This window comes from Taeniopygia guttata, chromosome 11 (genome assembly GCF_048771995.1).
Source record: "Taeniopygia guttata chromosome 11, bTaeGut7.mat, whole genome shotgun sequence".
NCBI classification, from domain to species: Eukaryota; Metazoa; Chordata; class Aves; order Passeriformes; family Estrildidae; genus Taeniopygia; species Taeniopygia guttata.
Window position 1 is genome coordinate 3,656,010 of NC_133036.1, and position 24,402 is coordinate 3,680,411.

A 24,402-nucleotide genomic window follows, 5' to 3' on the forward strand; every position below is an offset into this window, starting at 1 on the left:
AAGATGTGTCTTGGCTTGGCTGTGCTTTGCTGTGAGATGTGATTGGGAATTGAGTGGTGGTTGGGTTGGACACTGCTCTGAACATCCCTGTGAAAGAGCACACAGCCATTGAAGTGCTCCACAAGCCATTATAAACCCCTGAAATTCCTCAGATTTCCCCCATGAGTTTTGCATTGCTGGAGAAGGAAAGCCTGAAAGGCAAGAGCTTGGTGAAAGAGGGGCTCAGCCCTTGGGTGCCCTGACCTACTGCTAGGCTTCTCTGTGCCTCATTTGTTTTAGAGGCTTTTAAGAGCTTCCAGCTATTTTCCATGTACTTCAGCAGAAAGAGCTGGGCTCCCACTCACCTTTCTTTGAGCAGCAGCTGAGAGGAAAATGCACATTCCCCACCTGTCACCGCAAACACAGAAAATTCACCCCAATTTACCTGAATAAAGATGGGTGATTAGAAGAAGCAGCTAAATAATTCCTCCAGGTAGGCTTTTCTGAGGGTCTGGGTTCTAGTGAGCTGCAATGTATAAGCTCTGTTGAGAAAAACAATTGACTACTATTTGTTTCACTGAAAGCAGTGGCTGGTCAGGCCCTTTGGAGCAATCCTGCTGCTGGCCAGGCACAGGACTCCCTGTGGGAAGTGTGCAGTTCTTGCAGGGGTGCTGGCTCCTGTGACAGAGGTGTTCAAATCTGGGACATGGCCCTGGTGGGTCATGAACTCCTCTAGAGCTGCCTCTGAGAGGGTCTGGCTGCTGCATGTGGGAAAGGCTCTTTGGAGCCTATGGCTACTCCAGAACTCCAGGGAAACCTCAAAGTTTCTGAGTCTGAGCTCTCCTGCTTTGGTGTCTTTCTTTGAACTCAAATTGGGAGCACCTCCTCAGGTGCAGAGAGGGAAATGAAATTATCTTGTGCCATTTTGTCCAGAAGACTTATTGCCTCTACTGCAGGTCTAAGTCTTGCTGATTTAGAAGCTGAAACTGAGCACAGGAGTATCTCAAAGAAATGCCCTCATAATACAGAATTACAGAGTCAGGGATATTTTCCATCCGAGCACTGTGGTTAGTGCTGTAGCCACAGATGCTGCAATACCACACCTGGAATTGCTGACTATTCATTGAATAGGGACTTTTTGGAGGAGGGATGGGGATTCAGGGGCAAGTTTTATTTACTACCAACAAATTTATTCTCTTCTGCCCTCACAAAGAGCTGCTAAATCTGCTGTGAGTGCAGAGAGGCTGCGGAGGCGAGAGAACACGGTTTTAGTCTTTTCAGACATAAAACACCTAAAAAAGGTGCTTTGTGCTGGAGCCGGGGGGGCTGACCTACCACCTACCCCCACCCCAAAACTCCCCCGCGGACCCGCCCGCTGCCCGCAGGGCGGCTGTGGGAGGAGGAGGAGAAGGAGGAGGAGAAGGAGGAGGAGGAGGGGGAGTCCCGGCGGCGGGATGAGGCCGGGCTGAGCGATGTGCGAGCAGGCAGCGCGGTACTGCCGGGCCGGGGTGCAGAAGCTGCTGCGGAAACCGGCGCCGGCGCTGCGCGGGCTGGACGGGCTCCTGCGCTGGGCGGCCGGCAGGATGGGCGACAAGGGCCTCGCCGACAGGGAGCTGCTCGCCCCGGGCGCCGCCGCCGCCCAGAGGAAGGGCACCTCCGTCATCCTCGATGTGAGTGCTCCCCGCATCCCGGCTCCTGCCTCGGGAGCGGGGATTGCCTCTGCTCCCGGCGCGCCCTGGACCCGCCGGGCAGGGGCTGAGCCCGGCTCCTGCAATCCCCCGCTGGGTGGGCGTGGGTGTCCCGCAGCCTCTCGATCTCGAGCCCCTCGGGATCGCCCTTATTTCCCGGGTCCAGCATCTGCTGGAGCGGCTGAGCGAGCGGCTGCAGCCCGGTTCTCAGCCTCCCTGCATCCTGCACCCGCGAGGGCTCGGCATCGGGGCTTTCCTCGGCTCCCGCATCCCCGGCCGGCTGGGCAGCCCAGGTCCTGCATCTCCTGGGCTGGCTGGGTGTAGGAGTGCCCAGATGAACAACTTCTTTCCAGATCCTGTGTCCCTGGGCTGCCTAGGGTATGGGGTTGCAGCCCGGGTCTTGCCCCACTTGTCCCGGTGCTGCACACCCTAGTTTGTAGGGGTGGCCGAGGTCCCCTGTCCCCCTGCTCTGCACTCTCTGGGACAGCTGGGAAAAAGGTGCACCTTGGTTCTGCATCTTCTGGACCGGACCGGGCCGGGATGGGATGGGATGGGGTGCAGTCTGGATACTGCACTTCCTCTCCTGAGCCCTGCGCCTTTTTTTTGCCTGATGGGGCAGAGATGTAGCTGGTATCCTCCTCGCCAGGACTCTGAACTCTCGGGCTGGTGCCCTGGGGTGCCCCGTTTCCTGCACCCTCTGGACGGGCTAAGCATGGGGGTCGGTCCGCTGCAGGTTCTGCAGCCTTTTTCCCAGGTCCTGCATCCCCTCTACCAGCTGGGATGAAGATGCACTGTAGGTCTTTAATCCTGGTTTGGGGGGCTGGTAGGGATATGCTCAGTGCCTTCTGATTAGGGAGCTACCGAGGCTGTTTGCACTTAAATGAATTGGGAGAATGGGGTGGAATCAGCCAGAGTGCAAATGGTGTAATTACAGTCTTTTTGCAGCATCCAGTAATTAAACACATGGATCTGGATCCTCTGTTTTGCTATCTCCTAGCTTAAAAAAAAAATAAAAATAAAAAAGAAGTAATGAATGCAAAATAACTACTGAAGCATTGGCTGTAGTAAAGGATAACTCATGCTCTTCTTAGAGGTAGGCTAGGCAGTAGTAGCTCTTCAAGGAAAGCCCTTACATTTTGTAAATAACTTGCTGAACCCGTAGGCATTGGCGTGGGCTGGAGAGTCTGAAACTCGTTCCATCTGTGAGCACCCTGAGCTGAAAGGCATTTTGGTTCCTTGAGGAACCGCTGTCTCTAGAGGGTTGCCAAAAGCAGCTCAGAGAGCAGGATGGATGGATGGGTGATCCCGCCTGTAGAAGGGGCTGGCAGGTGAGCAGCTGCAGTCTGGGGGAGTGAGCTTCCAGGGAAACAAAGGACAAGTGCAACTCACACCCTTATGTCTTTTCAGTTAACTTGTTCAGGGGAGAGTTCCTGGGGTTCTTTTTCTATTTTTTTTCTTTTTTATTATTTTGGTTTGCTTTGGTTTTGGCTTGTTTTGTTTTTTGATCTGCCCTGAGATTGCCAAAATTTTGCAATAATTTGGAATCTGAGTTTCAGAGCACAAATGCAATTAGGAAACAGCATAAAATTTATGTAAGAGGTTTCTTGAGTTAGGAGTGTTCTGCCACCAAAATGGTATCTTATATATTCAATTTTACCCTATTTAAGTGATTTTTTTTCACTTTGAGGTTTGAGCTTAGGAAAAGAGCCATGAACTTTCAGAATGGGAAATAAAGTAGAGCATTGTATTATTTCAGTGGGAAGTACAATAGGGCTGGGTGTGCAGCTCCTAATCATTCTTCCTTTTCACAATGGTACTGGGAGCCCTTTCTAACCTGCTGAAAGTAGAAATGGATTCTGGAAATGTAAGATTTGAAAGCTTAGGGGTTTTTTTCCCTCTTTCCTTAGAACTTGATTTTCTCCTTTTTCCCCAGGCACAATAGCAAAGCAAATTGAAGCTGTGGCTTCACTGTAACGGGCTCTTCAAGTGCACTGCGAGACCCCCCTTTCATACAAAGGGTTTAAACAGGGAACACCTATTTAGCTTAATTTTCACACATTAGCATGAAAGTAACAAGCATCCCACTGATGCTCAGCGATGATAACCTGTTTTCCATTTGACTCCTTCACATTTTTGCTGATGGATGTGCTGGGGAAGCAGTGAGTCCCAGCCATGCAGCAGTGTGGTTCTCCATGGGGGAGGATGAAGTAAAAGACCTGTACGATTTTATGTTAGCTAACATGTTTCCATGAGCTGGTGTGCTGTGTAGGCAGTTTCTTGGGGGCTGGGGGAGGAGGGGAAAGCTTGGGCTTGGTTATGAGTTAGAGAAAATGACTTTGACGCTAATAGTACCTTAGTCACTTCTTCCTCTTCTGGCTTTCTTTTAATTCATCCATCCCCAGTGTTCTTGTTCTGACTCCTCCATGAGGGTGTCTGGTGTGTCAGAACAAACTTCCCTGTGCTCTTTCCACCAAAGAAACACAACTGTGCTGTTGTGGGATGAAACTGAGGGCTGAAGAGGAACCAAACACAACAAGGAGCTAAGATATCTTCTGCCATCAACCTCCTACTTAGAGGATCAATCTTAACTTTGGGCTGGCTTCAGTGCTTTTCTTTTACTTTGCTGCTGGCCTTTTAGGTAAAGGATTAAAATGTTGAGATTGAGCAAGGGTCTGTACCTATCCTGTGCCCACCCTCAGGTGCCTTCTCTGGGTCTGCTCCAGCTGCAAGAGCGAAGGCTCAGGGCTGGCAGCATGTGCCACCTGCAGCAGGTATTCCCACTCACACCGCAAGCTGTGGATGGACACAGGATATCCAATGCTTCCTGCACCCACAAGGACAAACCCCCTGTGTTAAAAACTGTCACAGAGCTGCTCCAATCCACAAGAGGAGATGGTGGCATTTCCAGTCAAGAACAAATCCTCCATGTCACAATGCTTATGAAAAGGAGGATCTATTTTATGGGTGTATATTCTCTGTGGGTAAGCCAATGTGAGATTGTATTTGCTGTGTGAATGAGTGCATGTGCACACAGAGCTGAGGTGGATGGCCCGAGGTGTAGGAAATGTCTAGGCAAGTGTTGCTCTGTCTGGGAGTACTTCAGAGCTGGCTGATCTACTGTCCTTGCTCATCCCCTCCTGCCTTCCTGTCACTGCCAAAAGCCTGTATTGACAGCAGAGGTGTGAACTCCAGAGCACCTGAGGCCTGGTCAGTCACAGCAGCTACAGGGGAAGATGCTCCATCTGCTTCATGGCTCATCTCCTGCTTGGCATCTAAAATAAGGATCAGCCTCGGTTATGAACGAGCACCCCCATGGCAGGACTGTGAGCCCCAAGCAGCACTGGCCTCCCTGCCTCCTTTCTTGCCAATGGGAACTAACTGCACTGATTTTTGGCTTTATTTTAAACACTCCTGAAAAACACAATTCCATTCATTTCAGGTCAGGTGAAGCTTTCTGGTTTAGCTACTCTGTCTTTTGCAAAAAACTAATTTTGACCTTTATCTGATTTTTTATTCTTTGACCGAAAGGTAATTTCAAATCCATCTCTCATTCTTATGTCTCTTCTTGCAACCTCACTTATGTGGCCAAATCTGCTTTGTGCTTCTCGAGCTCCATGGGATTGAGTGAGGTGTCTGGATAGAAGATACAGAGAATCTGGTTTGTGCCAGTGGTGAATTTCCAAATGTAGATCCAGAATTGCCATTTCCAACCATTCTGGCAATAACATGATTTCCAGTGCAGCCCTTAATAGCAAGGCTCTTGCAGCCACAAGAATCCCGGGAATCCCTTCTCACTCCTCTTCTGTTTCGACCTTTTTCTTTCTGTTTTAATTTTGTTTGTTGGGGTTTTTTTTCAAGGTTGGTTCATTCCCCTTCCTTTGTCCTTGTTTACCTTCTCACTGAGAGTGAACTATGAGGGATATTTTCCTCCTCCTTAATCCTCCCTTTGTGAAATCCATGGTTTGATATCTTCCCTTGAGCTGTACCTGCAGGCACAGCTGGAGAGGAGGCCAGGGCAGGCCAGGCTCTCTTCCTGCAGGACCTGTTCACTGCCAGGTACAGAATCACACAGGAGAGTCCATCCCTTCTCCTCTGATCTTCAGGGCTTTGCAAGTGGGTGCTTGAAATGAAGCTGAACAGAAAAGTAACTTCTAGTGCTGAACATCAGCAGGTCAGAAGATCAGATGCAATTCCTACCTTTCTCGTGCAACTTAAATTTAGGACAGCTAGGTGAAGTCTAAAGAGAAGGTAGGAGTGAAAGCAGAGGTTGGGACATGGTGTCAGCTGCTCTTCTCTTGGAGAGGAAGGGAAAAAGAAAAAGGATCTGCTTTGAAGTGGGAAAATGCCCGGAGACCTGGAGCTCTGCAGCAGCCTTGTTTTGTGGGGAACCAGTGGAGATGGGACAGTATTTCTACACCAATGGTATATTCCTTACTGAAACACCAAAATAAAACCTTTCTCCTTGCATGGGGAACACTCATTAACCCAAGGATGTCTAAAGGCATAGTCTATAGTAACAAAGCTTCAGGTCATTATCTTTTCACGTTTTCACCAGAAAGAGCAACAGAGAGAGGCTGTAGGAGAGGAGATTCCTACTGGTGCCTCAAGTTTGAGAAATAAAGTCCATGCCTGATATAAAACCTTGTCTTAACTCCAAAGGAAGTGTCAAGACTTGTAGGGAGAGGAACAGAAAGCCAGAACAAGAATTCAGGAACATAGTATGAGGATTAATAATATTTTAAGGTCTATGTGGGTCTCTGGATACCTCCTCATCCATAGGCTTTCCTCATGCATGAGACATGATTATGTTTGTTCTCTATTCTGCACCCAGATTATGATGGGAAACAGAATTTCAGCTCTGCTGCATTCTATTTTAAATCAACATCTTATTAACCTGGTGAAAGGATTATAAACTCCAAAAACCTTTAATAATTCTTGGGTTTTTTAGGGGAGTGCTATTGTGAATTTAATAAAATTTGTGAGAAAACCTTCATTTAGCAGTCTCCAGTGTGGCATGTTCTCATCCAGGAGCTTTGAGAAGGCAGAACTAAATGTTTAAATTTGAAGCCATCATTTATTTTTCAAGATTATTATTACCACCAGGGCTTTGAATTGCTTACTTCTGGCAGTTAAATATGTGTAGTAGCCATTTGAGAGTATAGCAAAAACATACATTTAGAGAAAACATATTGGAAATCTTGACAAAAGTTCTTTGCTTTAGAGAAAATAGTGTTTATATTCATCTAAACCACTGGTAAATGGGTTAAGTATGCCACAGACAGCCAACTGCATGCATTGCCTGTGTAAATCCTATAAAATGGGCTAATGCCCATATTGTGGGCATCCTGTGGGCTCACTGTGTGACTTAGCCTGTGCTTCAGGAGCTTTGCTTAATAGCTTCAAAGCACAGCTGATGGGGGAGATGGTTGCTGTGGTACTTGAAGTGGATAATTTCTCATTTCCCATCCGAGATCTGTGCGTCCCCCCACAGCAGGAGAACAGGGGGTGATGGAGCGGAAAGAGCATCCCTGGCCAGGCTGAGCGCCGGCTCCCGGAGCCCCGGCCCTTGGGATGGTCCTGGGCCACGTGCAGGCACAGGAAGCCAATTGCTGCTGAGGGCCTGGCAGGACAGGGCACTTCTCCATCCATATTTCATGAGCTCCTCTCTCACTGACCTCCAGGGCTGCTGCCTTGATGAGGTCTAAGTGACTTTGCTGCCGAGCGGGGATGGAGCTGCTGGGAGCCGGCAGAGCGCTGCGGGGCGGATGGAGATGACACAGCATCCTCGCTTGTGTTCCCTTCTTCTGGAGCTGCTGGGAGCTGTCACCATTATGGGTCTGCTCTCTGGTCCACAGGGAAGCTGTGAGGGGCTGTGGTTTCCCTTCCATCCCCAGATCTTACACCTTTCCCTTATGGAAAGCCCACTACCTCCATCCTACCGTGGAACAACTAATCTAGGACCTGAGCAGAGGGTGTCTTTGGGCTTTGTGGGGGAGGGCACTCTGCTGAGCTAGAACATAAATCCTGGGTCCTCACAGCAGCAGCATTTTTGGCAGCACTGCCAAGCTATCACAGACTATATTACATCTTTATCAGCCTCCCGATGCTCATTCCAGTGTTCATACCTTGATGCAGTGCCTGCCTGTGCTGACAGATGACTTAATCTTAAAATGCTTTTTCCTTCCAGGTGTCCCAGTTTAATTTTTTTTTTTATGTGTGCAAATTTTAGGTGGTTCAATTAAGTTGAAAGAATAAATCCTGCTCATTATCAATAAAAAAGTCAAGCAGCTTGGTCCTGTAGAATAAACTTTGATAAGTAACACAGCCAATATGACCTTTCATCACACATCAACATGTTAATTTACTAATAGCCATACTTTAGGGACTATTTGGGAGAGTTAAAGTCCTAAAATATTCATTTAGTGAAGATGAATATAAATACTGCAATTTCTAAACATTTCTTATATTTTTAAAAAATTTTCCCTGTTGCTCCAAGTATTCCTTGCAAGGCAAACAGCTCCATGGAGCAGAGCACTGCAGGTTGAGCCTTTCTCCCACTTTAATCTACATTTTACGTATTGGTTTTGCCTTCCCATTCTCCCTCTGCCAGCTGTGCTTAGTGAGATGGTGATCTCCCATGGGACCTTAGGACAGGCATTGCTCCTTTTGTCTTAGACTGGCTGTAATACTTTGGTTTCAAAGCAGTGGGAAGAGCAACAGAAAGATGTGTTAATGAAACAAAAAACCCAGAAATATCAGATCCAGGAAGAGAAGTGCCTCATCTGGGGGTGCTCATGGGGAGTGAGGATTTGGGGTGTCCAAGCCATGAAAAGAGGAATATTTTATACAGTGGGCAGGGCATACTGAGCAGAGGTGAGGGATGTGTGCTAAAGCCATGCAGCTTGCTGGGGTCCTGCTGGGATTATTCCTTCTCCCCATAGACAAGCCATGACTGGCTGGCCTTTCAAAATACAAATTTAGCATCAATGAAATCTGTAAGTGTGGAGAGATGTTGGATTTTCTCTCCCAAACCTTCTAATTACTCTTTAAAAATGAAGCTCAGCACAAGAAGAGTTTTGATGTGGTCACAAGCTGTAATCCTTGCAGGCAGTTCTGTGACTCCCAACATTTTTTTTTGGCTCAGGCAGAGGGGTTTTGCCTCTGCTGAAGTACACCAGAAAGTCCTGCTATGACTCTGCCCCAGGCTGCATAGCCTCACAAGGACTTCGGACAAAAGAATGATTAATGTTCCTTAATTAAGCCATATTCAGTGAAATATCATATTCTGCAATTCAATTTGTCTCTTGGGGTTCTTGTTTTGTACAGCAATTTCTCTTCTGGTATTTTTTTTAATGGTTTTGTGACCCAGAAAATATGAGATCTTATTTTATGGCTGACTCTGATCTGTCTTGCTGGTGCTTTTATTCCCTCCTCAGGGAAATTTCTTTGTACAACTAAAATCCCTGCTCTTGCTCAAATTAATAGGGTCAGACCTGAAGAGACGATGAGAATATTTTACCTTTTCTGACCATACTAATTTTTTGGTCATTTATGGCCAACCTTTGCTAGTGGCCATTTTTGGCAGGAACCTGTAAGTTTCTGGTCTTTGCACAGGCCTTCTGCTAATAATTGCATTTTGTTGGCAAGGACAGGAGAGCAAAACAGCACAGCCCTGGAGAAGTAGATGGAGGATGTAACTTTGGGATGCAGAAGTCATGCAAAACAGAAGCAGGATGGCAGCTCAGCTCTGCAGGGCTGACAAAGTAGAAGTTATGCAAAACAAAGATATTTGGCTTACTCAAAAGTGGGGGTCGAGGAACAGCCTCCTACAAAGCACACCAGATGTTGAGGATGGACCCCAAAGACCCATAAGAGGATTTCTGATAAGGGTATGACTATGTAAAATAAAGTAATACATATGCATCAAGTAAGAGGGGCTAGCTAATGAATGTAATCAGTGTGTGTGGTTAAAAACTCAATTAGAGCAAGGGCCCTCCAAGTGACCCTCTGATGGTGGTATCAGTGTTAGGGGACTATTCTTCAGATGAGGCTGGTGAGAAAAACAGCACCAGAAACAGTTGTTTCTGCTCTCTTTGTCCCTGGCAAGTTCTACAGTACTACACATTATTGCAATTCTTTTCCTTCTGCAATGGCCATTTGATTCCTCTCTGTGGGCTGCTCCTCCACACTGTAGTTTTAAGTCTAAATATAATCTTCCCACGCAGGAGACTCGCTTAAAAAAAAAAAGTTGTAAATATTTTTTTCCAGAAGTGCAGAGCTGTGAAACTTGGTTTAAGAGATTTTGTTGACTCCAGAGAAATTGTCTGGACTGGCGGCATGGCTGTTGGAATTTTTTTAGTGTGTATTTTTCTGGTATTGGATTCATGGTTTCAGCTTTCTTCAGTGAGGGAGGTGCTGGAAGTGCTGAAAGCATCTCCACCCGTTCTGCCAGTTGTGTTGCTCTGGGGGAGATGAGCTGAGTCTTGGGGAGGGTGAGCTCAGCAAAGCCCCTGAACTGGGTCTTGGGGGGTTGGAGCACTTGAACCTGCCTTGTGTGTGGGGCTGAGCGTGGTCCTGGTGCAAAGGGCTTCACCCCCCATGCTGGACAACACAGTAAACATGTTTCTCTCTCTCTCTTTCAATTCTAGATTTTCAGAAGAGCTGACAAAAATGGTAAGTTTGTGCATTCATACTTCACATTTCTTCTTTGGACTATTGTCAGTATTACTACTTTTTCTGATAATAACATCCAGGTGTTTAAATGTTTCTCAGTTTACTGTGTCTGATGCTGATACACTTGAAACATCAGAAAATATTTTATTCTTTTTTTTGGAAAATATATTCCTAGAGCAGAAGTGATACTGGTATGCAAGTTGGCATGGCAGAATCCACCAAAGAGCAATTTCACAAAAACAGTATAAAAATAAATCACAGGTAAGTGATAAATGAGGATCCAACCCTTGGAAACCTTGAAGTAACTTGTGAATATTAGTAGATTGGTTCCTGAGGGACTGGACCCACACATCAAAGAGCAACACATATTGATGTGTGTTTTCAGTCTGTGCCTGTGGAAAGCTGAACACCTGCACTGAGCCCAGCCAAGTCCTTATATTTGGAATAACATGGATGAGTCTTCATTAAATGGCATGGAAAGAGAGAACTGGAAAGATAACAAGTTTAAGAAAGAAGAGTCAGTGGGCCCAATCCCAGGATCTTTCCACACCCTCAAAAGCAGTTTTATTTTAGATCCTAGATAAAATCCCAAGAGCTAGTATCTATTCTTTCCCTGTTGTACAAGAAGAAAATTAAATGTGCATCAAAATTCTGTGTGTTTGCAGAGGAGCACAGGGGAGTTTGGTTGTTCTTTCCCAGCTCTAAAAGGGAGATACCTGATTTCTGCTGGTGCTCATAGTGGGTATCCTCACTGCCCCTGAGTAAGGAGGGTGCTGCCAGCTGGCTCACATATATGTAAATGCTGTGTAACTGTGGCACTTGGTAGAACAGCTGAGCAGTTGTGTGATGCAAGGAGAGTGGAGAGGAAAAAATGAGTTTATGCTCTTGGTACCAGACTGACTGACTGCAGAGATGGTGCTGGGCAGGTATTTGAACTGCCAAGGGTGAGGGCTGCCCTTGCAGGGGGTGAGGAGACCAACACCACTGAGCACAGGCAGAGAAGGTGATTTGTCCTGCCTCTCCTGCCCCTCAATGGGCACTGCAGGGAGAATGGCTGGATCTCTTCAGGAAGGCCAGGTGCTCTTTGATGAAGGAGCTTTCTCCACCTCTGCTTCCACTCTTGTTGCTTGCAGTGCAAGGGACCTACAGCTACAGTGTCTGGGCAGCACAGCGGGTGCTCTCCATGGCTCTAATGCTCCATTCTCTTTTTCTGGGACCAGGGGGACAGGCTGGCACAAAGCAGCCTGGAGTTAAGTGGCACCTCTTCCCCCAGGCTGGTTCCTGCGAGGTGGCACTTTGGAGCACGTGTCAGCCCGGGCATCCCTGCTCTGCAGTCCCCTGGAACAGCATCTGTGGTCCTGGGGCTCTCCTCTGGAGGACTGTGCATCCTCCAGGGGTTCTCCTTACATTTATTTAGATGCTGCTTTTTTCTTGACACAGCACTTGCTAGCCACAATGGCCAGTTTCACCAGCCATTTATATTTGATGAACTCTGGATGACAGAGTTTGCCACTCATTATAATTAGCTCAGTGTGTTCCTCTGCAGTCTTTTGGGATCACAGCTCCCCACAGCCCCTCTCCAGCCTCCTGCAGCTCACAGCAGCTGCTGCAGGAGATGTGCAAGAATATTTCTATTGGTAAAGCCTCTCCGAAAACTAGGGCTCAGAGGTTTCCAGAGCCAGAGGTAATATCTTTGTATTTCGTATCCCTGGGGATCTCTTTTTCACTATTTTTTCTGTGGCATTCTTATTTAACTTAATTTATTGATTTGTTGAAATTCAGCCTATTCATGACTTTACCTGTTACAGCTCCAAGGAACAGTGGAAGCATCAGCCTGCTGCTTTTATGTCTCACAGCAGGTGCTGTACACAGCCCTCTGAGGAAAAATGAAAATCTCACACTTTTCATTTTTGTCAGAACCCCAGGATGGGGCCCTGAGCCCTGGACAGAGTGTTAAAAACACAAGTCCACAGATTGCCAAAATATTTTACTCTGTTAACATGCTTCTGTGGTCTCCACACCTGCAGAGGTTCCTGTCTGGCAGGGACTTGGCTCTTCTAATTAAGCAGCTGAGATGGATCATTATCCAGGGCTGTGTGATGGTGGCATACTGGGGAGAGAGCTGCCACGGCAGGGAGTGCTGGCAGCTTTCCCCAGCACTGGCAGCCCTTGCTTTCCTCAGCTGTGCTAAAGCCACTCTCACAGACCTGGGTAGGAACCCTACAGAAATACGGTGGGGAAAAACCTGAACCAAACTTCAGCTCTCAACATCTGGTTTAACTACAACGTCTCATTTAAATTTTTCCATGCAGAGATCAGATGGTTTTAGAGGCTTACCTAAAAGGCAAAGGAAGGGATTGTAAGATTTAGGAGTAGTCTCATTTCATGTGCAGTCAAGAGGTCATAAATTTGGAAATCTTTTTAGCATCTCGATTTTTTTCCATGCCAGCCTGGTAAAAATATTGTGTTAAAGCAGAGTGGTTGGTTCAGACATGGTAACTATGGAGCCTGGTAGCTTGAATTTAAGAGCATCTCCCTCCTTCCCCTTTCTTCCAAACCTTCTCACATAAATCCTTAATTCATGTAAAATTGGATGTTCATGCTGCAAGATGCTAAACCACGTTATTGCTCCTGCCATGTTCAGGTACTTGTGTTTAGGTGATTTGATTCAGTGCCTACATGTACTAAAAGGCTGCTAATGAAGCAGCCCCTGCTTGTTAAAATACATCTTGCTCTCCTGCTCCAGAGAAGTGAGATTCTGTCTATAATGTGAGCTAAGTTCCCAACCTTTTCCCCAGTGATAATATCAAGTAGTTTTGTAACTACCTACATGATAAACTCAGAAAATTATCTGCATAAGACACCTGGAAATGCTGAGCACATTGGAGATAACTGGATAAACTGACAAATGGTCTGAAAAAGGGAGAAGAGCCGGAGTGTATCCTGAGAGTGAATAACTCTGCTAGATTCAGTCATGCTTTGCAGGGGCATGGCTGTTAGTCATTCAAAATAATCTTTTTCCTTTGTGTAGGAGTGTTTTTCCTTTCTCTGCTAATAAATCCACCTACTGTCTTGTAATCCTCCCAGTCCCAGTAAACAATACTTAATCATTTAATTGGGATGTGCTGGGAAAACGGAGGCATCTTGTTTTAGGCTGGTGCAGTAGAGTTGTCAATCATCTCACTTATCTACTGTGTACTTAATCCTCTCATTAGAAAGCTGCTAATCAATTAAATAGCCCAGGATTCTCTTTGAAAGATTAAAAGAGTTTTATTTTGTCAGAACAGCCTAACTGCTAACAATTCATTATAGATAAGCATCTTCCCAAAAGCTGTTTTATCTGGAAATCTTCAACTCACTGCAACTACCCAGCCCCCATGCCTTGAGCGTAACTAAATGCAAAGTGCAGCCGGCTTTCATCTGTGCTTTAGTTTGGTGGGTTTTGCTGCAATTATTAGACCCTGCTCATGGAAATGGCTATCAGTCTGACCCACCCATGGGTCTGACTTCCCAGGCAATGGGCTTTAGGTGGCTTCCCCTGGACCTCTGCCCTGGAAGAGGAGAGATGCAAAAGGAAATATGCCAAAACCTTGGCATATGGTTATAAAACACCTACAGAAAATGGCAGGAGGAGCTGGCAGTGGTGCAGTATTTCACCTGATAGTGACCAGCAATGAGTTAGTACAGTGGTTCAGACAACCTGGCATCTTCCTATTGCTGCTGTCCTTGTGATTTCTGTACCAAGACCGAGGCCAGACTGTTCAGGTTCTCCCTTCAAAGTCTATCTAGAGAAGGATGGAAATGAAGCCATTCAGCACATGCTGTCCTGAATAGCTTCTGTTATCAGAAATTAAATACAATGAAGGGTGAAGAAATCCAGAGTACAAATGCTGAGAGGAGGTTCCAGTTTTCAGTTGATCTGAATGATCAGCTGAAGGCCTGCAGAGGACGTAGCAGAGCTAATAAAGGGGAAAAAAGGAAGCATGAATGGAGCAGGAATTGGTGTTTGGAAAGGGCTTTTTGGTTAAGAGTCATGAGGGCAATGGCATTGTGCCCATTCCTATCCCAGTAGGGCTTGTCCTTTAAATAGCTGCTCACAGATTTCTGTTAGTCACTTAAGAGCTCATTAAATGAGATTTATGCTGCTATTCTGTGTAAGGAAAGGTCTGCACATCTCAGTGTTACAAGTCTCATAGCAAATTACACTACAAACCACGGGGGCACATAGAAAACTCCTGGCAAGAAGGGAACATAAATAGCTGTGCACAACAAATTGGCCAAGGAGTCTGGTCAGCTGTGAGTGGGCTTGTGTCCTTGTGAGGAGAGGGAGCTCTGCTGCTCACACACAAACTGGCATTGCTGCTCTGCCTGGTGGCTTTGTGGCCATGATGCCACTGCTGACCCCCTGGTATGGGGACCTCACAGACTCCAAAAGCTGGAAAAAAACCCAAGCAAATGAAAAGCTTCAGGCGCATCTCTTCTTGAACATTATGAAGAACTCAAGTTCTTAATAATGTTCAAGAAGGCATGTCCTAAGTGTCACCTGAGTACGAATCACCAGTACACAAAGGAACAGAGTGAGGTTTCTCCCATTGGTTGTATTTCTTGATGAAGGGATGGTGATGGAGAGCAGGGGGAGTCCAGGGCCTTCAGCAAAGGGAGAAGGCTGAATGAATCCTGGTGTAGTGGGTCTCCAGAGGAACACAGAGGTGAAGCTACCAGCAATTTCCAGCCCTTCACAAATGCTCTGTGTCTGTCCTCAGTGTCGTGTTTGGAGGCAGGGACTGTTTCCTCTGAGGATTTTACAGATCTGGGGAATTTGCAGGATGTTTAGTGGTAATGGCTCTCATAGTCTCGCCTACCTTTTCCAGACCCCACTTGGAGAAATTATTTTGATCCCCTGTAGTGAACCGAAAGTAGAAATAAATGAGTGTTTGTCTGTGGATGTGTCTAGAGCTCAAATTCACAAATGCAAGCAGACATGGGTTACTGTGTAAATGCTTCCTTTTCTTCCTTTCACTCTGAGGGTGCCCCTTGCTGATCTTGAGTTATTAGTACAGAAACTGGGGCAAAATGGAGTGAAAATGCCTCTTCAGTTCTGGCAGTGAGGGGTCACAGAGAAATTCACAGAAGATGGATGGAGAAAATTATCACTGGTGAGCAGATGTTCCAAAGACCCCATTTTTATCTTGGTAACTGTCCACAAGTTGATTTTAAGACTTGAAATACTTATCTTCCCCCATTTCCCCATGAATTTGAGGCCCTTTTAGAAGATACACTTGCACAGGACTTGAATGGTTGTAAGCAACCTGGACTTCAATAACACGGCTTTCAAGGCATCAAGGAGGAAAAATTCAGGCATTGTAACTTTGGGTGCTTTTATTGGATCTTAAAAAGATGCCAAGTTAGGGCACTGATAACTCCAGATATATATAAATAATATCAGAATAAGAAGACCCTGGACACCTTAATAAGGTTCTTGTGGCACACATAACCCTTCCTTCCACAGTCACAAGCCCTGTGGTGAATTGTGCTTTAACTGTGAGCTCTTGGGTGTTTTGCAGTTCCTGCCTTAATGGGTTATCACTCTTCAAAACCACTTATTTCTAGACCCAGGTAATTACCTTCTGCATGGCTCCTGCTCCTCGTACTGGGAAAACCTTGAGCTGTTCGTATCCTGCCGGTGCATCTAAATTAAGTCATTACTTCTCAGTGAGAATATTTATAATTCTTGCATAACAAAACCAGTATTAGCAGCCACCCACATATAAGTAGAAAAATTCAGTGATGAATCAGGCTTTGTAACTATGGATTAATCTGATAGGTCTTCCATGATGAGATGACCAGTCTAAATGTATTTATCTTTGTCTTTTCAGCAAATAAGAAAATATTTGCATTTAGATAGTCTAGATTACATGTGACAATCAAAAAGGCCTTGTAAGACTGTGCAGTGACCTTTATTTACAAGAAGAAAGTTTGAATTTGTTTTCAGTTGTTTGAACTCCTGTATCATTACCAAGGTCTCTCAGTTACACTTCCAAGTCCTTGCAAAGTTCACAGCACATGATTTGGAAGGGAGGACATCTGCTTAAATTGGCACGTGCTGTTCCCAAAATAATAAACAAACCTATCCACCAGATGATGAATTTTGAGATAATGTAGTTATTGTGAAAGGTGGCTGCTGGCCATGATCTACAGGCTGTCATTAGATGTGTTCAGTAGTTCTATGCACCCTTTCTATTCACCCTTTATCACTATGAACCTAGGAAAAGATTCTGTGATTTGCTTTTCATCATTGACTGGCTTGAAAGGGCCCTACCCAGCTGCTCTTGCCCTTTCAGGGCTGCCTTTTTCATTCTTCAAAGATGTGAGGGTATCTGCTGCATGCTGTGTGCAGCAGAAATGAAGAGCTGGGAGTTTTTTAGGATCTGTTTTTCTTCTAAAGTCACTTCCTGTTGCTTGTTAGCAAATTCATGTTAGAATGAAGGGGTTGGGGTTTTTTTCTAGATTACCTTAATTCTGCAGAGCAGACCTTGAATTGGGTGCACTGGGTTATGACTTTGTTAACAATTGCACCCTCATGTGCTACAGGCTGAGTTTTGCAGCAGCCTGGCTTTAATCAGGGCCCACATGTGGTTTGCTTAGTGCCAGGCTTAAGCCAGAGAAGGTTTGAGCTGGGCAAGGTTTGGATTCAGCCCAGAAACCCCCAAGAACTTAAGTCAAAGATGTGACAGCACAAAAATTCTAATTTCCACAACAGAAATGCCCATATTCCACCTATTTCTGCACAGCATCAATTTATGGCCCATTACTGTCCAAAATTGCTATTTCTGTTGTCCTGTTCCTGAAGCCTTTTCCTGCTGAGAGAACAGGCAACCAAACTAGAAAGTGCTGGGATCCTTCCTGGGCAGTGGGCAATGGAGGCACTGTTGGTGACCACCAGGAGCAGGGAATGGGATTGGCAGGGTTATAACGAGCTGGGAATGTTCCTCTGTTTAAACAGAGTGCAGCTGGCTGCTGACACTTCAGCTGATCTCTGATAGCCCAGGATCCTGACTGATATTGTGCAGAGTGCCCTTTCCTCACTATTCAAGGTACTTTGCAGTGCAGGTGGCCATCTCCTGTGTCCTTGCCCTTTTGCTGTAAAAGCTGCAGCTAGAATATCAAACCTGACTTAAAGAAAAACTTAGAAAAACAGCTTTACCTTCTATTTGGCCTCTTTCAGGTGTGCTTGCTGCCTGTGGTGCTTGTTGCCTTGTGCTTGTAAAATATATTCAACCACATGTTGCTGCACTCCAGGGCTGTGCTGGCAGCTCCTGGCTGCCTTTTGTGCCCAGCACCATCCCTTCTCATGGCTGCTGAGCCTTTCTTTCCACTCTTTCTCAAAAATTCAGCTGCTGAGCAAAACCCATGGTAAAAGCCATTAACTGCTGTAACCTTCAGGGCTTCTGACATTTCTGCATCTGCAATAAATAGATTTGAACTCAGAGTCAGACACCCAAACACACAGGCTTTTGCACTTTCATATTAGGCTACATCTCAGCCCGTTAGAACTCAGATGATGCTGCTGGCCTGAAGGGTCATTTTCCTTGAGCACTGTCTGGGCAGAAGTACCAGCCCCTGGGCCACTGCTGACCTGTGCTCTCTGCTGGACCACACCGTGCTCAGATGTGCAGGAGCAGACTAGATCAGGGCTTTTGCATTGGAAGCCACCCACCAGTCTGCCCCACGCATGGATTTCCAGTCTGATCCATCAGCTGAGCCATCTTGCTGTGTTTGTCCCTGTCAGAGGTCCAAACCTGCCTGCCCTGAGCCTCTTCCTGCCGTCCATCAAACCTCCTACCCTCAGGAGCTGCTGCTCCCTGTGCTCAGCAAGTGCTGCTCTGGCAGGGCAGAGATGCCCGTGTTTGGGTTCCACCAAGCAGGGCAGTGGGGCAGGGTAGCTGTGTTCTGCCTCTGGGGTGGGGTCTGTGTGGGACAGAGCCTGTGCATTTTCACAGGTGATGCTTTTTCTCTGCTCTGTCCACCCTCCCTCTCAGCTCCTCCTCTCCATTCCCTTAGCACAGGGGGCTGGAGACAAACAGCAGCTGTGAGTGTCCCCCAGAGCTGCAGGGAGGGGATGTGGAGCAGGGGTTATGCTTTAGCTGCCAATTTGGGGCTGAGCATTTGATCCGAGGGCAGCGTTTCCAAAGGCTCCTTCGGCTTTGAAGCGCGCTGAGTAAGGTCTGACACACAATGCAACCCAAAGAAGATGGAGTTTATTTTCTTCTTCTCTTTGTGGATTGGGAGATGTGGGTTTTGCTTCTGCAAGCCTCATTAGAGGCTTCAGCTGGACAGGAGTAAAGGGGATATATTATTGTAAAAGATTTAATGACCATGTTGCAAGTTGTGGAGAGGGGGAATAAAGGATTGTGTTTTACCGAGGAGACTTGGAAAAAGCTCAGTTAGCTGAGAGGATTTTAAAAGATGTTTCTTTCCAGAGCCAAAGTTGAGAGATTTAATTGGGGGCTGCAGAGCAAATGTGTGTACATGACACAAGGACAGCCAGCAAAGGGCATGATAAAACACTTATGGAGCTATTACCTACTTGTAAACCCAACCCCAAAAATGTAAGCTTTATTGATAGTGCCTTAAAAGTGGTGGTTCTTGCCCTGGTTTATTCTGTAGCATGAGGATTGTTGACCTGGAGAGACAGGGCTGTAGGTATCCTGATAACAATTTCAGTTGAAACATTATATTCAAATATTTTCCTTGTCGATGGGAATCTGCCCTGACATCTCTGGCTGCACAAGGGAAAGGGAAGGCTCTGGCTATAGTGGCAAGTCAGGGAAGTGATGGACATTGAGGATTTAACAATTTTTGATCTGTCTCATTAATATCTCATCTTGCTTTTCAAAGGAAAACTTTTAAAAGTAGATAAAGCAAATAAATTTTTCTTCTTCTAATGTTGTTGGTTTTGTTTTCTTGGGTCGTTTAAGCCATTTTCAGGTTTTGGTTTGGTGGGGCTTTTTTGAGTTTTTTTTTACAGATACACAATTTTAAAGTGTTTGGAAAGGATTTTTGCAGTTTGACTGGATATGGTATCCTGGCAGGTTAAATATCTGCTATAACTGAGATTAAAAAAGGCCTGGTTTTGTCCTGCTCCCTTGGTGGGAGTGTCAGTGCCACATTTCCCAAGCTGCATTCAAAGGCATGGCGGGGCTGTGAGATGACTTCATGCAAAGGTTCAATTCATGTTCAATGAATCTCCCTTAGGAGGGCTGGTGCACAATGCTGCCTGTGGTGCAGAGGTGCTCCAGCCTGGATGTTTTACCCTGTTTTCCCTGGAGGCTTTGGCTGTGGCTGGTTTGTGTGCTCCCAGTGTGCGCTGAGGAGTGACAGGGTGCAGAATGACAATGCACACCCAGGTGGAGGTGATGAGTGTGGGGACTCCTTAAAATGCCTTTGCCACCACCACAGGCTTCTTCTGTGACCTTCAGCTCACATTATTTCTCTTGCTACACCACCTAAATCCCACTAAGAGCTTCTTCTCCTTCTCGGAAGCAGGGCTAGCCCATGTTTGCCTTTAATCCCTGGGAAGTTCCCTCAGGGGAAGTGGAGCAGATCTTTAGTGGAGGAAGAGCACTCCTTTTGCCTCTTTGCTTCCATGCTCTCCTCTGCTCTTGTTGCTGTGGGAACAAGGGACAGAGCATTGGGCTCTGGCATCCTTTTTAATTAGGTATCTTCTGCAGATCAGCTGTATTTATTGAAGATTTTTTTATTATAGCTATTAAAATTAAATAAGGCAAAAATTGAATCCAGAACAAATACACTGCTGCAAGTTATCCTCATAATGTGCTAGCAATTTTTGCCTGACAATTGTAAGAAAATATGTTCTGGCAGCCTGTGTTCAGGCAATTGGCCAGGAACAGCTATAAATCACGGGTATCTTTTTCTTCCTCTTATCTTTCTAATTCATTTAAAATACCAGATAACATACGTGTGAGAGAAGGGTGTATCTTACTGATTTGCAATGGGGAAAGGCATATTTCAAGCTGAAACAACGATACATCCACATCTGTAACTCCCAGCAAGGATAATCTGAGGGGCAGGAACAGCTCATCTTTTTACATGAGAGGACGTGTGAACAAAGAGTGAAAATGGATGTTCATGGGCTGAGGAGCAGGAGCCTGAGTGTCTCTGGTTTCAGGGCTGGCTGGCTGCACCAAGGGAAGGTGGTGAGCTGCTCTGGCAAAGGTCTGCACTGCTTTAAGAAAGTTTTAGAGGTGGAAACAATTTTGAATAATTTTTTGAGTGTAACTTTCTTTCTGTGACCCTGCTGCAGCCCCAGTGCAGAGGTGAGAGCTGTCGGTGTTGGCCAGGTGCCACAGCAGAGCTGAGCGTCAGCTGCAAAGGGAGATGCCCTGGCCACGCTGCTGCTGGCCCTCAGCAGAATTTAGAGGGCTGCTGCAGCTGGGCTTGGCTTCAAGAATCGCCTCAGCCTGGGCTTGGGGTTTGGATCCAAGATCGGTTCCTGCTGCCAGGCCTGTGCCTTAACTGGGTGCTGGTACTGAGGGGCAGACGTGGGTGCCTTCAGCCCCTTGTTACTGAGCTCAGGCCCTAAGAGCAGCAAGACTTCAAGGCTTCGCTGAGTGTGGTTTTTGGGTGCTTCTGGTGCTTTGCACATGCAGTGGGAGCTCTTTTCCTTTAGCCTCAGTGCTGACTCCAGGAGCCCATGGTGATTTGGCTCTGCTTGAGCACACGGTGCAGCTCTGCTGTGCCAGCACCAAAGCACAGGCTTGGGCCTGGTCTGCTAATAAAAATTAGTGCACCGAGGCCTATTTTCCTTTCCAAAGGATTTTCTGTTCATTGTGGAGATGTTATTTTTCCAGCTGGCTGGTTTGCTGGCTTTTGAACATGCTCCACTTTGTTAAGCAAGGCTGCTTTTCCTTCCTCGCCTTTGTAGTACCATCAATTGCTTTCTTTATTCCTTTATACATCCCTCCCCACCTTCTAAAAGAGATTGAATTAATACTGGCAAAATGTTCAAGATTTATCAAAATCTTTACCAGTGTATTCACATTAATAAGCTCTGCAGTGTAGAATAATAATAATAATAATAATAATAATAATAATAATAATAATAGTAAATGGGGCAATCTGCACCCTGGCAGGCAGGAGCAGCTGCAGAGCTGCTGTGCCACCACACTGCCACCTTCCTTGGCACCAGCACCATCTGCAGAGAGCAAATGTGCACCACTCATTAACCCCTGTGACATCCCCATGGGGTGGGACAAGAGGAAAGGAGGGATGGAGGAGCCTGAAGAGACCATGAATTAATTTGAAATACTTCTGCCTGGAAAGCTGAGTGGTAGGAAGGCACAGCTTGCCTGTCTGCGTTTCCAACTGGAGGCCAGAGGTAGGGAAGGGGGAATGCATGACTGTCCCTGGGCTTTTTGAAGCTCAGGCTTTGGCTGTATGCAAAAACAGCCATGTGCAGAATTGTCTTGATATCCTTTTGTAGCTGGAGTGATCACGTTATCAATTAATACACTTGCTATGTGTCAAACAGTGGGGGAAAAAAGTGTGTGCTATAAATGGAAGTACTTGCATAAGACTGTAAAAACAAGATAAAATATTTATATTTTTCAAAGAAAGGAACTAAACTTGTTTCCTCTCTCCTGCATCATGTAATCTAGTTGTAGGAAAACAGCAGAGTTTAGATCTTGCAAAGGATTTTCCTAAGCTATGAATAAGAGGGGAAAATGGTTTTCTAGCATTTAACTGGAGGGAAAATTAACTGAAAAGAAGTTATAAAAGTGGGGCTGTCCATAGCCAGGAATATGAAATCCTCCTATAACAAGAGCAGCATGAGAGAACAAGGTGCTAAATGCTGAAATCCCAGGGAGATGAAGGGGAAAGTAAAAACCAAGCAGTGGGAGACGTTCTCGCAGAGCACTGTCTGCAAAATGGGCTGGAGCAGGACACAGAGCCTTAAAAACTTTTCAAGCCCAATTGTTGCTTTCTAAATGAGGTGTCTGACATTTCAAAGGTCAGCAGCCAGGGAGAGGGTGACTGCTGCTCAGCAAATGCCATCTGGCTGTGCCCGCTGCCTGGCCGTGTCCTTCACGTGGGGCTGGGGCTGCCTGATTGCCTGCAATGACAATTTCTGTAGATGTTTCCTAAAAAGGTGGATTTCTGATACCCAAATGAGGAAGGGCACCTGGTACTTTTCCCATTTCCCATTTCCCATTTCCCATTTCCCATTTCCCATTTCCCATTTCCCATTTCCCCTCCCTCTAGGGGGCTAATAAGGGGGCAAGTGGGCAAAGGAAGATGGGTGGGAGGTTGAGGGTAGATTTGGGTAGAGGAGGTGGTCTGTTGGCAGACCAAGGCACCAGGCAGGGTGAGCCCTCTTCAGACACAGAATTCCCTGGCTGAAGGCTCAGGCTGCTAACAGCAAAACCTGGCTGGGGCTGGCTGCAGCTGAAGGAAAGATTTAGCAGAGCAAACAGATCCACGATTTTTTCAGTATCAAGAGCTTTAAACTCTGGATCACTGAGGCCACTTGCTTCCTTACCCTGTGCTTTTTCTGAGACCCCCACACTGACCTGAAAAAGTGTATTCATCCAGCAAGTGACTGGATAACCAAGCCACTGTAAAACAAAGCAGTCTTCTTATATTCATAAAGCAGTACAGAGAAGCAGGGCCATTGCAGTACAGCATAAGTAGGGTGTTTTTTTTTTTTCTTTTTACTGTCTGTCTTCCAGAATTTTAGTATTCAAGTTTTAAGCCTGCAGTATGTATTTCTGTGCTGGACTGCTAAACCTTTGAATTGTCAGCATGCTGAGCATTTTGATCCTTTTATAAAACAAGAATGAGGATTAAACGTTTCTCACTGCACAGCTATTGCAGCAGCACTGGGTGCAGATTCACAAAGGCTGAGCTTGCATCAGGAGCCACATTGTTCTGTAGCACAGACAGGTTTGGGATTTGGACAGGGAGTAAACCACTGAGCCCATTGGGATCTTCCTTCTCTCTGCAAAAGCACATCAGTGTGCACCATGAGAGAGACAGGCAAGGTTTGGAATTAGCTTCTCTCTAATTAGGGTGGACAGAGAAGGAAACAGCAAAAAGTCCCACACCAAAAGTCACCATGTCCTCAGTCAGATATGCCCTCTGACCAGGCACCATGGCATGGCCTGACCCTGGCCCTCACCAACCCCACTGGTTTTCCAAGGGCTGTTTTGTTTCCTATCTCTGAGCTTATTATGTCCTCCTCTTTTTGTATGCAAATGAAACAGAAAAGTTTCAGGCTCACATGAGTACAAAGAGGCAAACAGGTCCCATCCTGCTGAATTCACCCATGGCTTTGTGCATTGAACCAGCCTAGAAATCCAGCCCGTGCTAATCGTTTGGGAAGGCAGGAAATTTTAGTGGGTTTCCTGCAGGCAAAGGAGAGCTTGCAGAGAGCTGTGCTCCTCCAAGGCTGTGATGATGCTTATCTGTTTTCTGGAAAGCTTTTTCATGGCAGGTTTGGCACTGACATGTGAGCTGGTAGTGCTGGGAGACAGAAAACCTCTCTGTAAACTGCTGCTTTGATGAAGCTCTCAGATGAGCCTTCTCCTGTACCAGGATGCTTCCTTCTTCAAATGGGCCCAATCTCTGCTAATAAATCACCTCCTCCACACGAGGAGGGTTTGATCAAACATCACAGGACATATCATCAAGGGCTAAACCTACCATTTGCCATCCCATTACCTAAAGCTCATAATGCTCAGTGTATCAAAGAAGAACAGAGTTCCCTCAAGTGTTTCTATTGCCAAGCCAGGCAATCCTCAGTGAGGTGTCCATGTGCAGAGTGGCTCCTGAGTTTTCTTTCTTGGTTGCTGGGTTATCCTTACTCCTGCTGTAGTACCTCTGTACTCCTGAGCAGAATAGAGCAGGGCTGTGCTCCCAGCTTAGGGCTCCTCAGCTCTGGGGAGAGAAAAAAAAAAATAAAAGTGTTAGCAGTTTGGATTTCCTATGAGCATCTTGTATGGCATTTCCTGGCATGGCACTTCTGTGAATCTAGATGCTGTTG

General features: G+C 46.2%; 1 protein-coding gene across 1 annotated transcript in view; it reads left to right on the forward strand.

Moving 5' to 3' along the window:
• Nucleotides 1–1,373: 1,373 nt before the first annotated feature.
• NECAB2 (N-terminal EF-hand calcium binding protein 2) overlaps nucleotides 1,374–24,402 on the forward strand; it is a 73,294-nt gene continuing 50,265 nt past the window's right edge. The window contains exons 1-2 of the mRNA XM_002191161.7: nucleotides 1,374–1,649; nucleotides 10,316–10,340. Coding sequence (XP_002191197.5) covers nucleotides 1,452–1,649; nucleotides 10,316–10,340 — 223 coding nt within the window. The 5' untranslated portion in view covers nucleotides 1,374–1,451. The remainder of the gene's footprint in view (nucleotides 1,650–10,315; nucleotides 10,341–24,402) is intronic.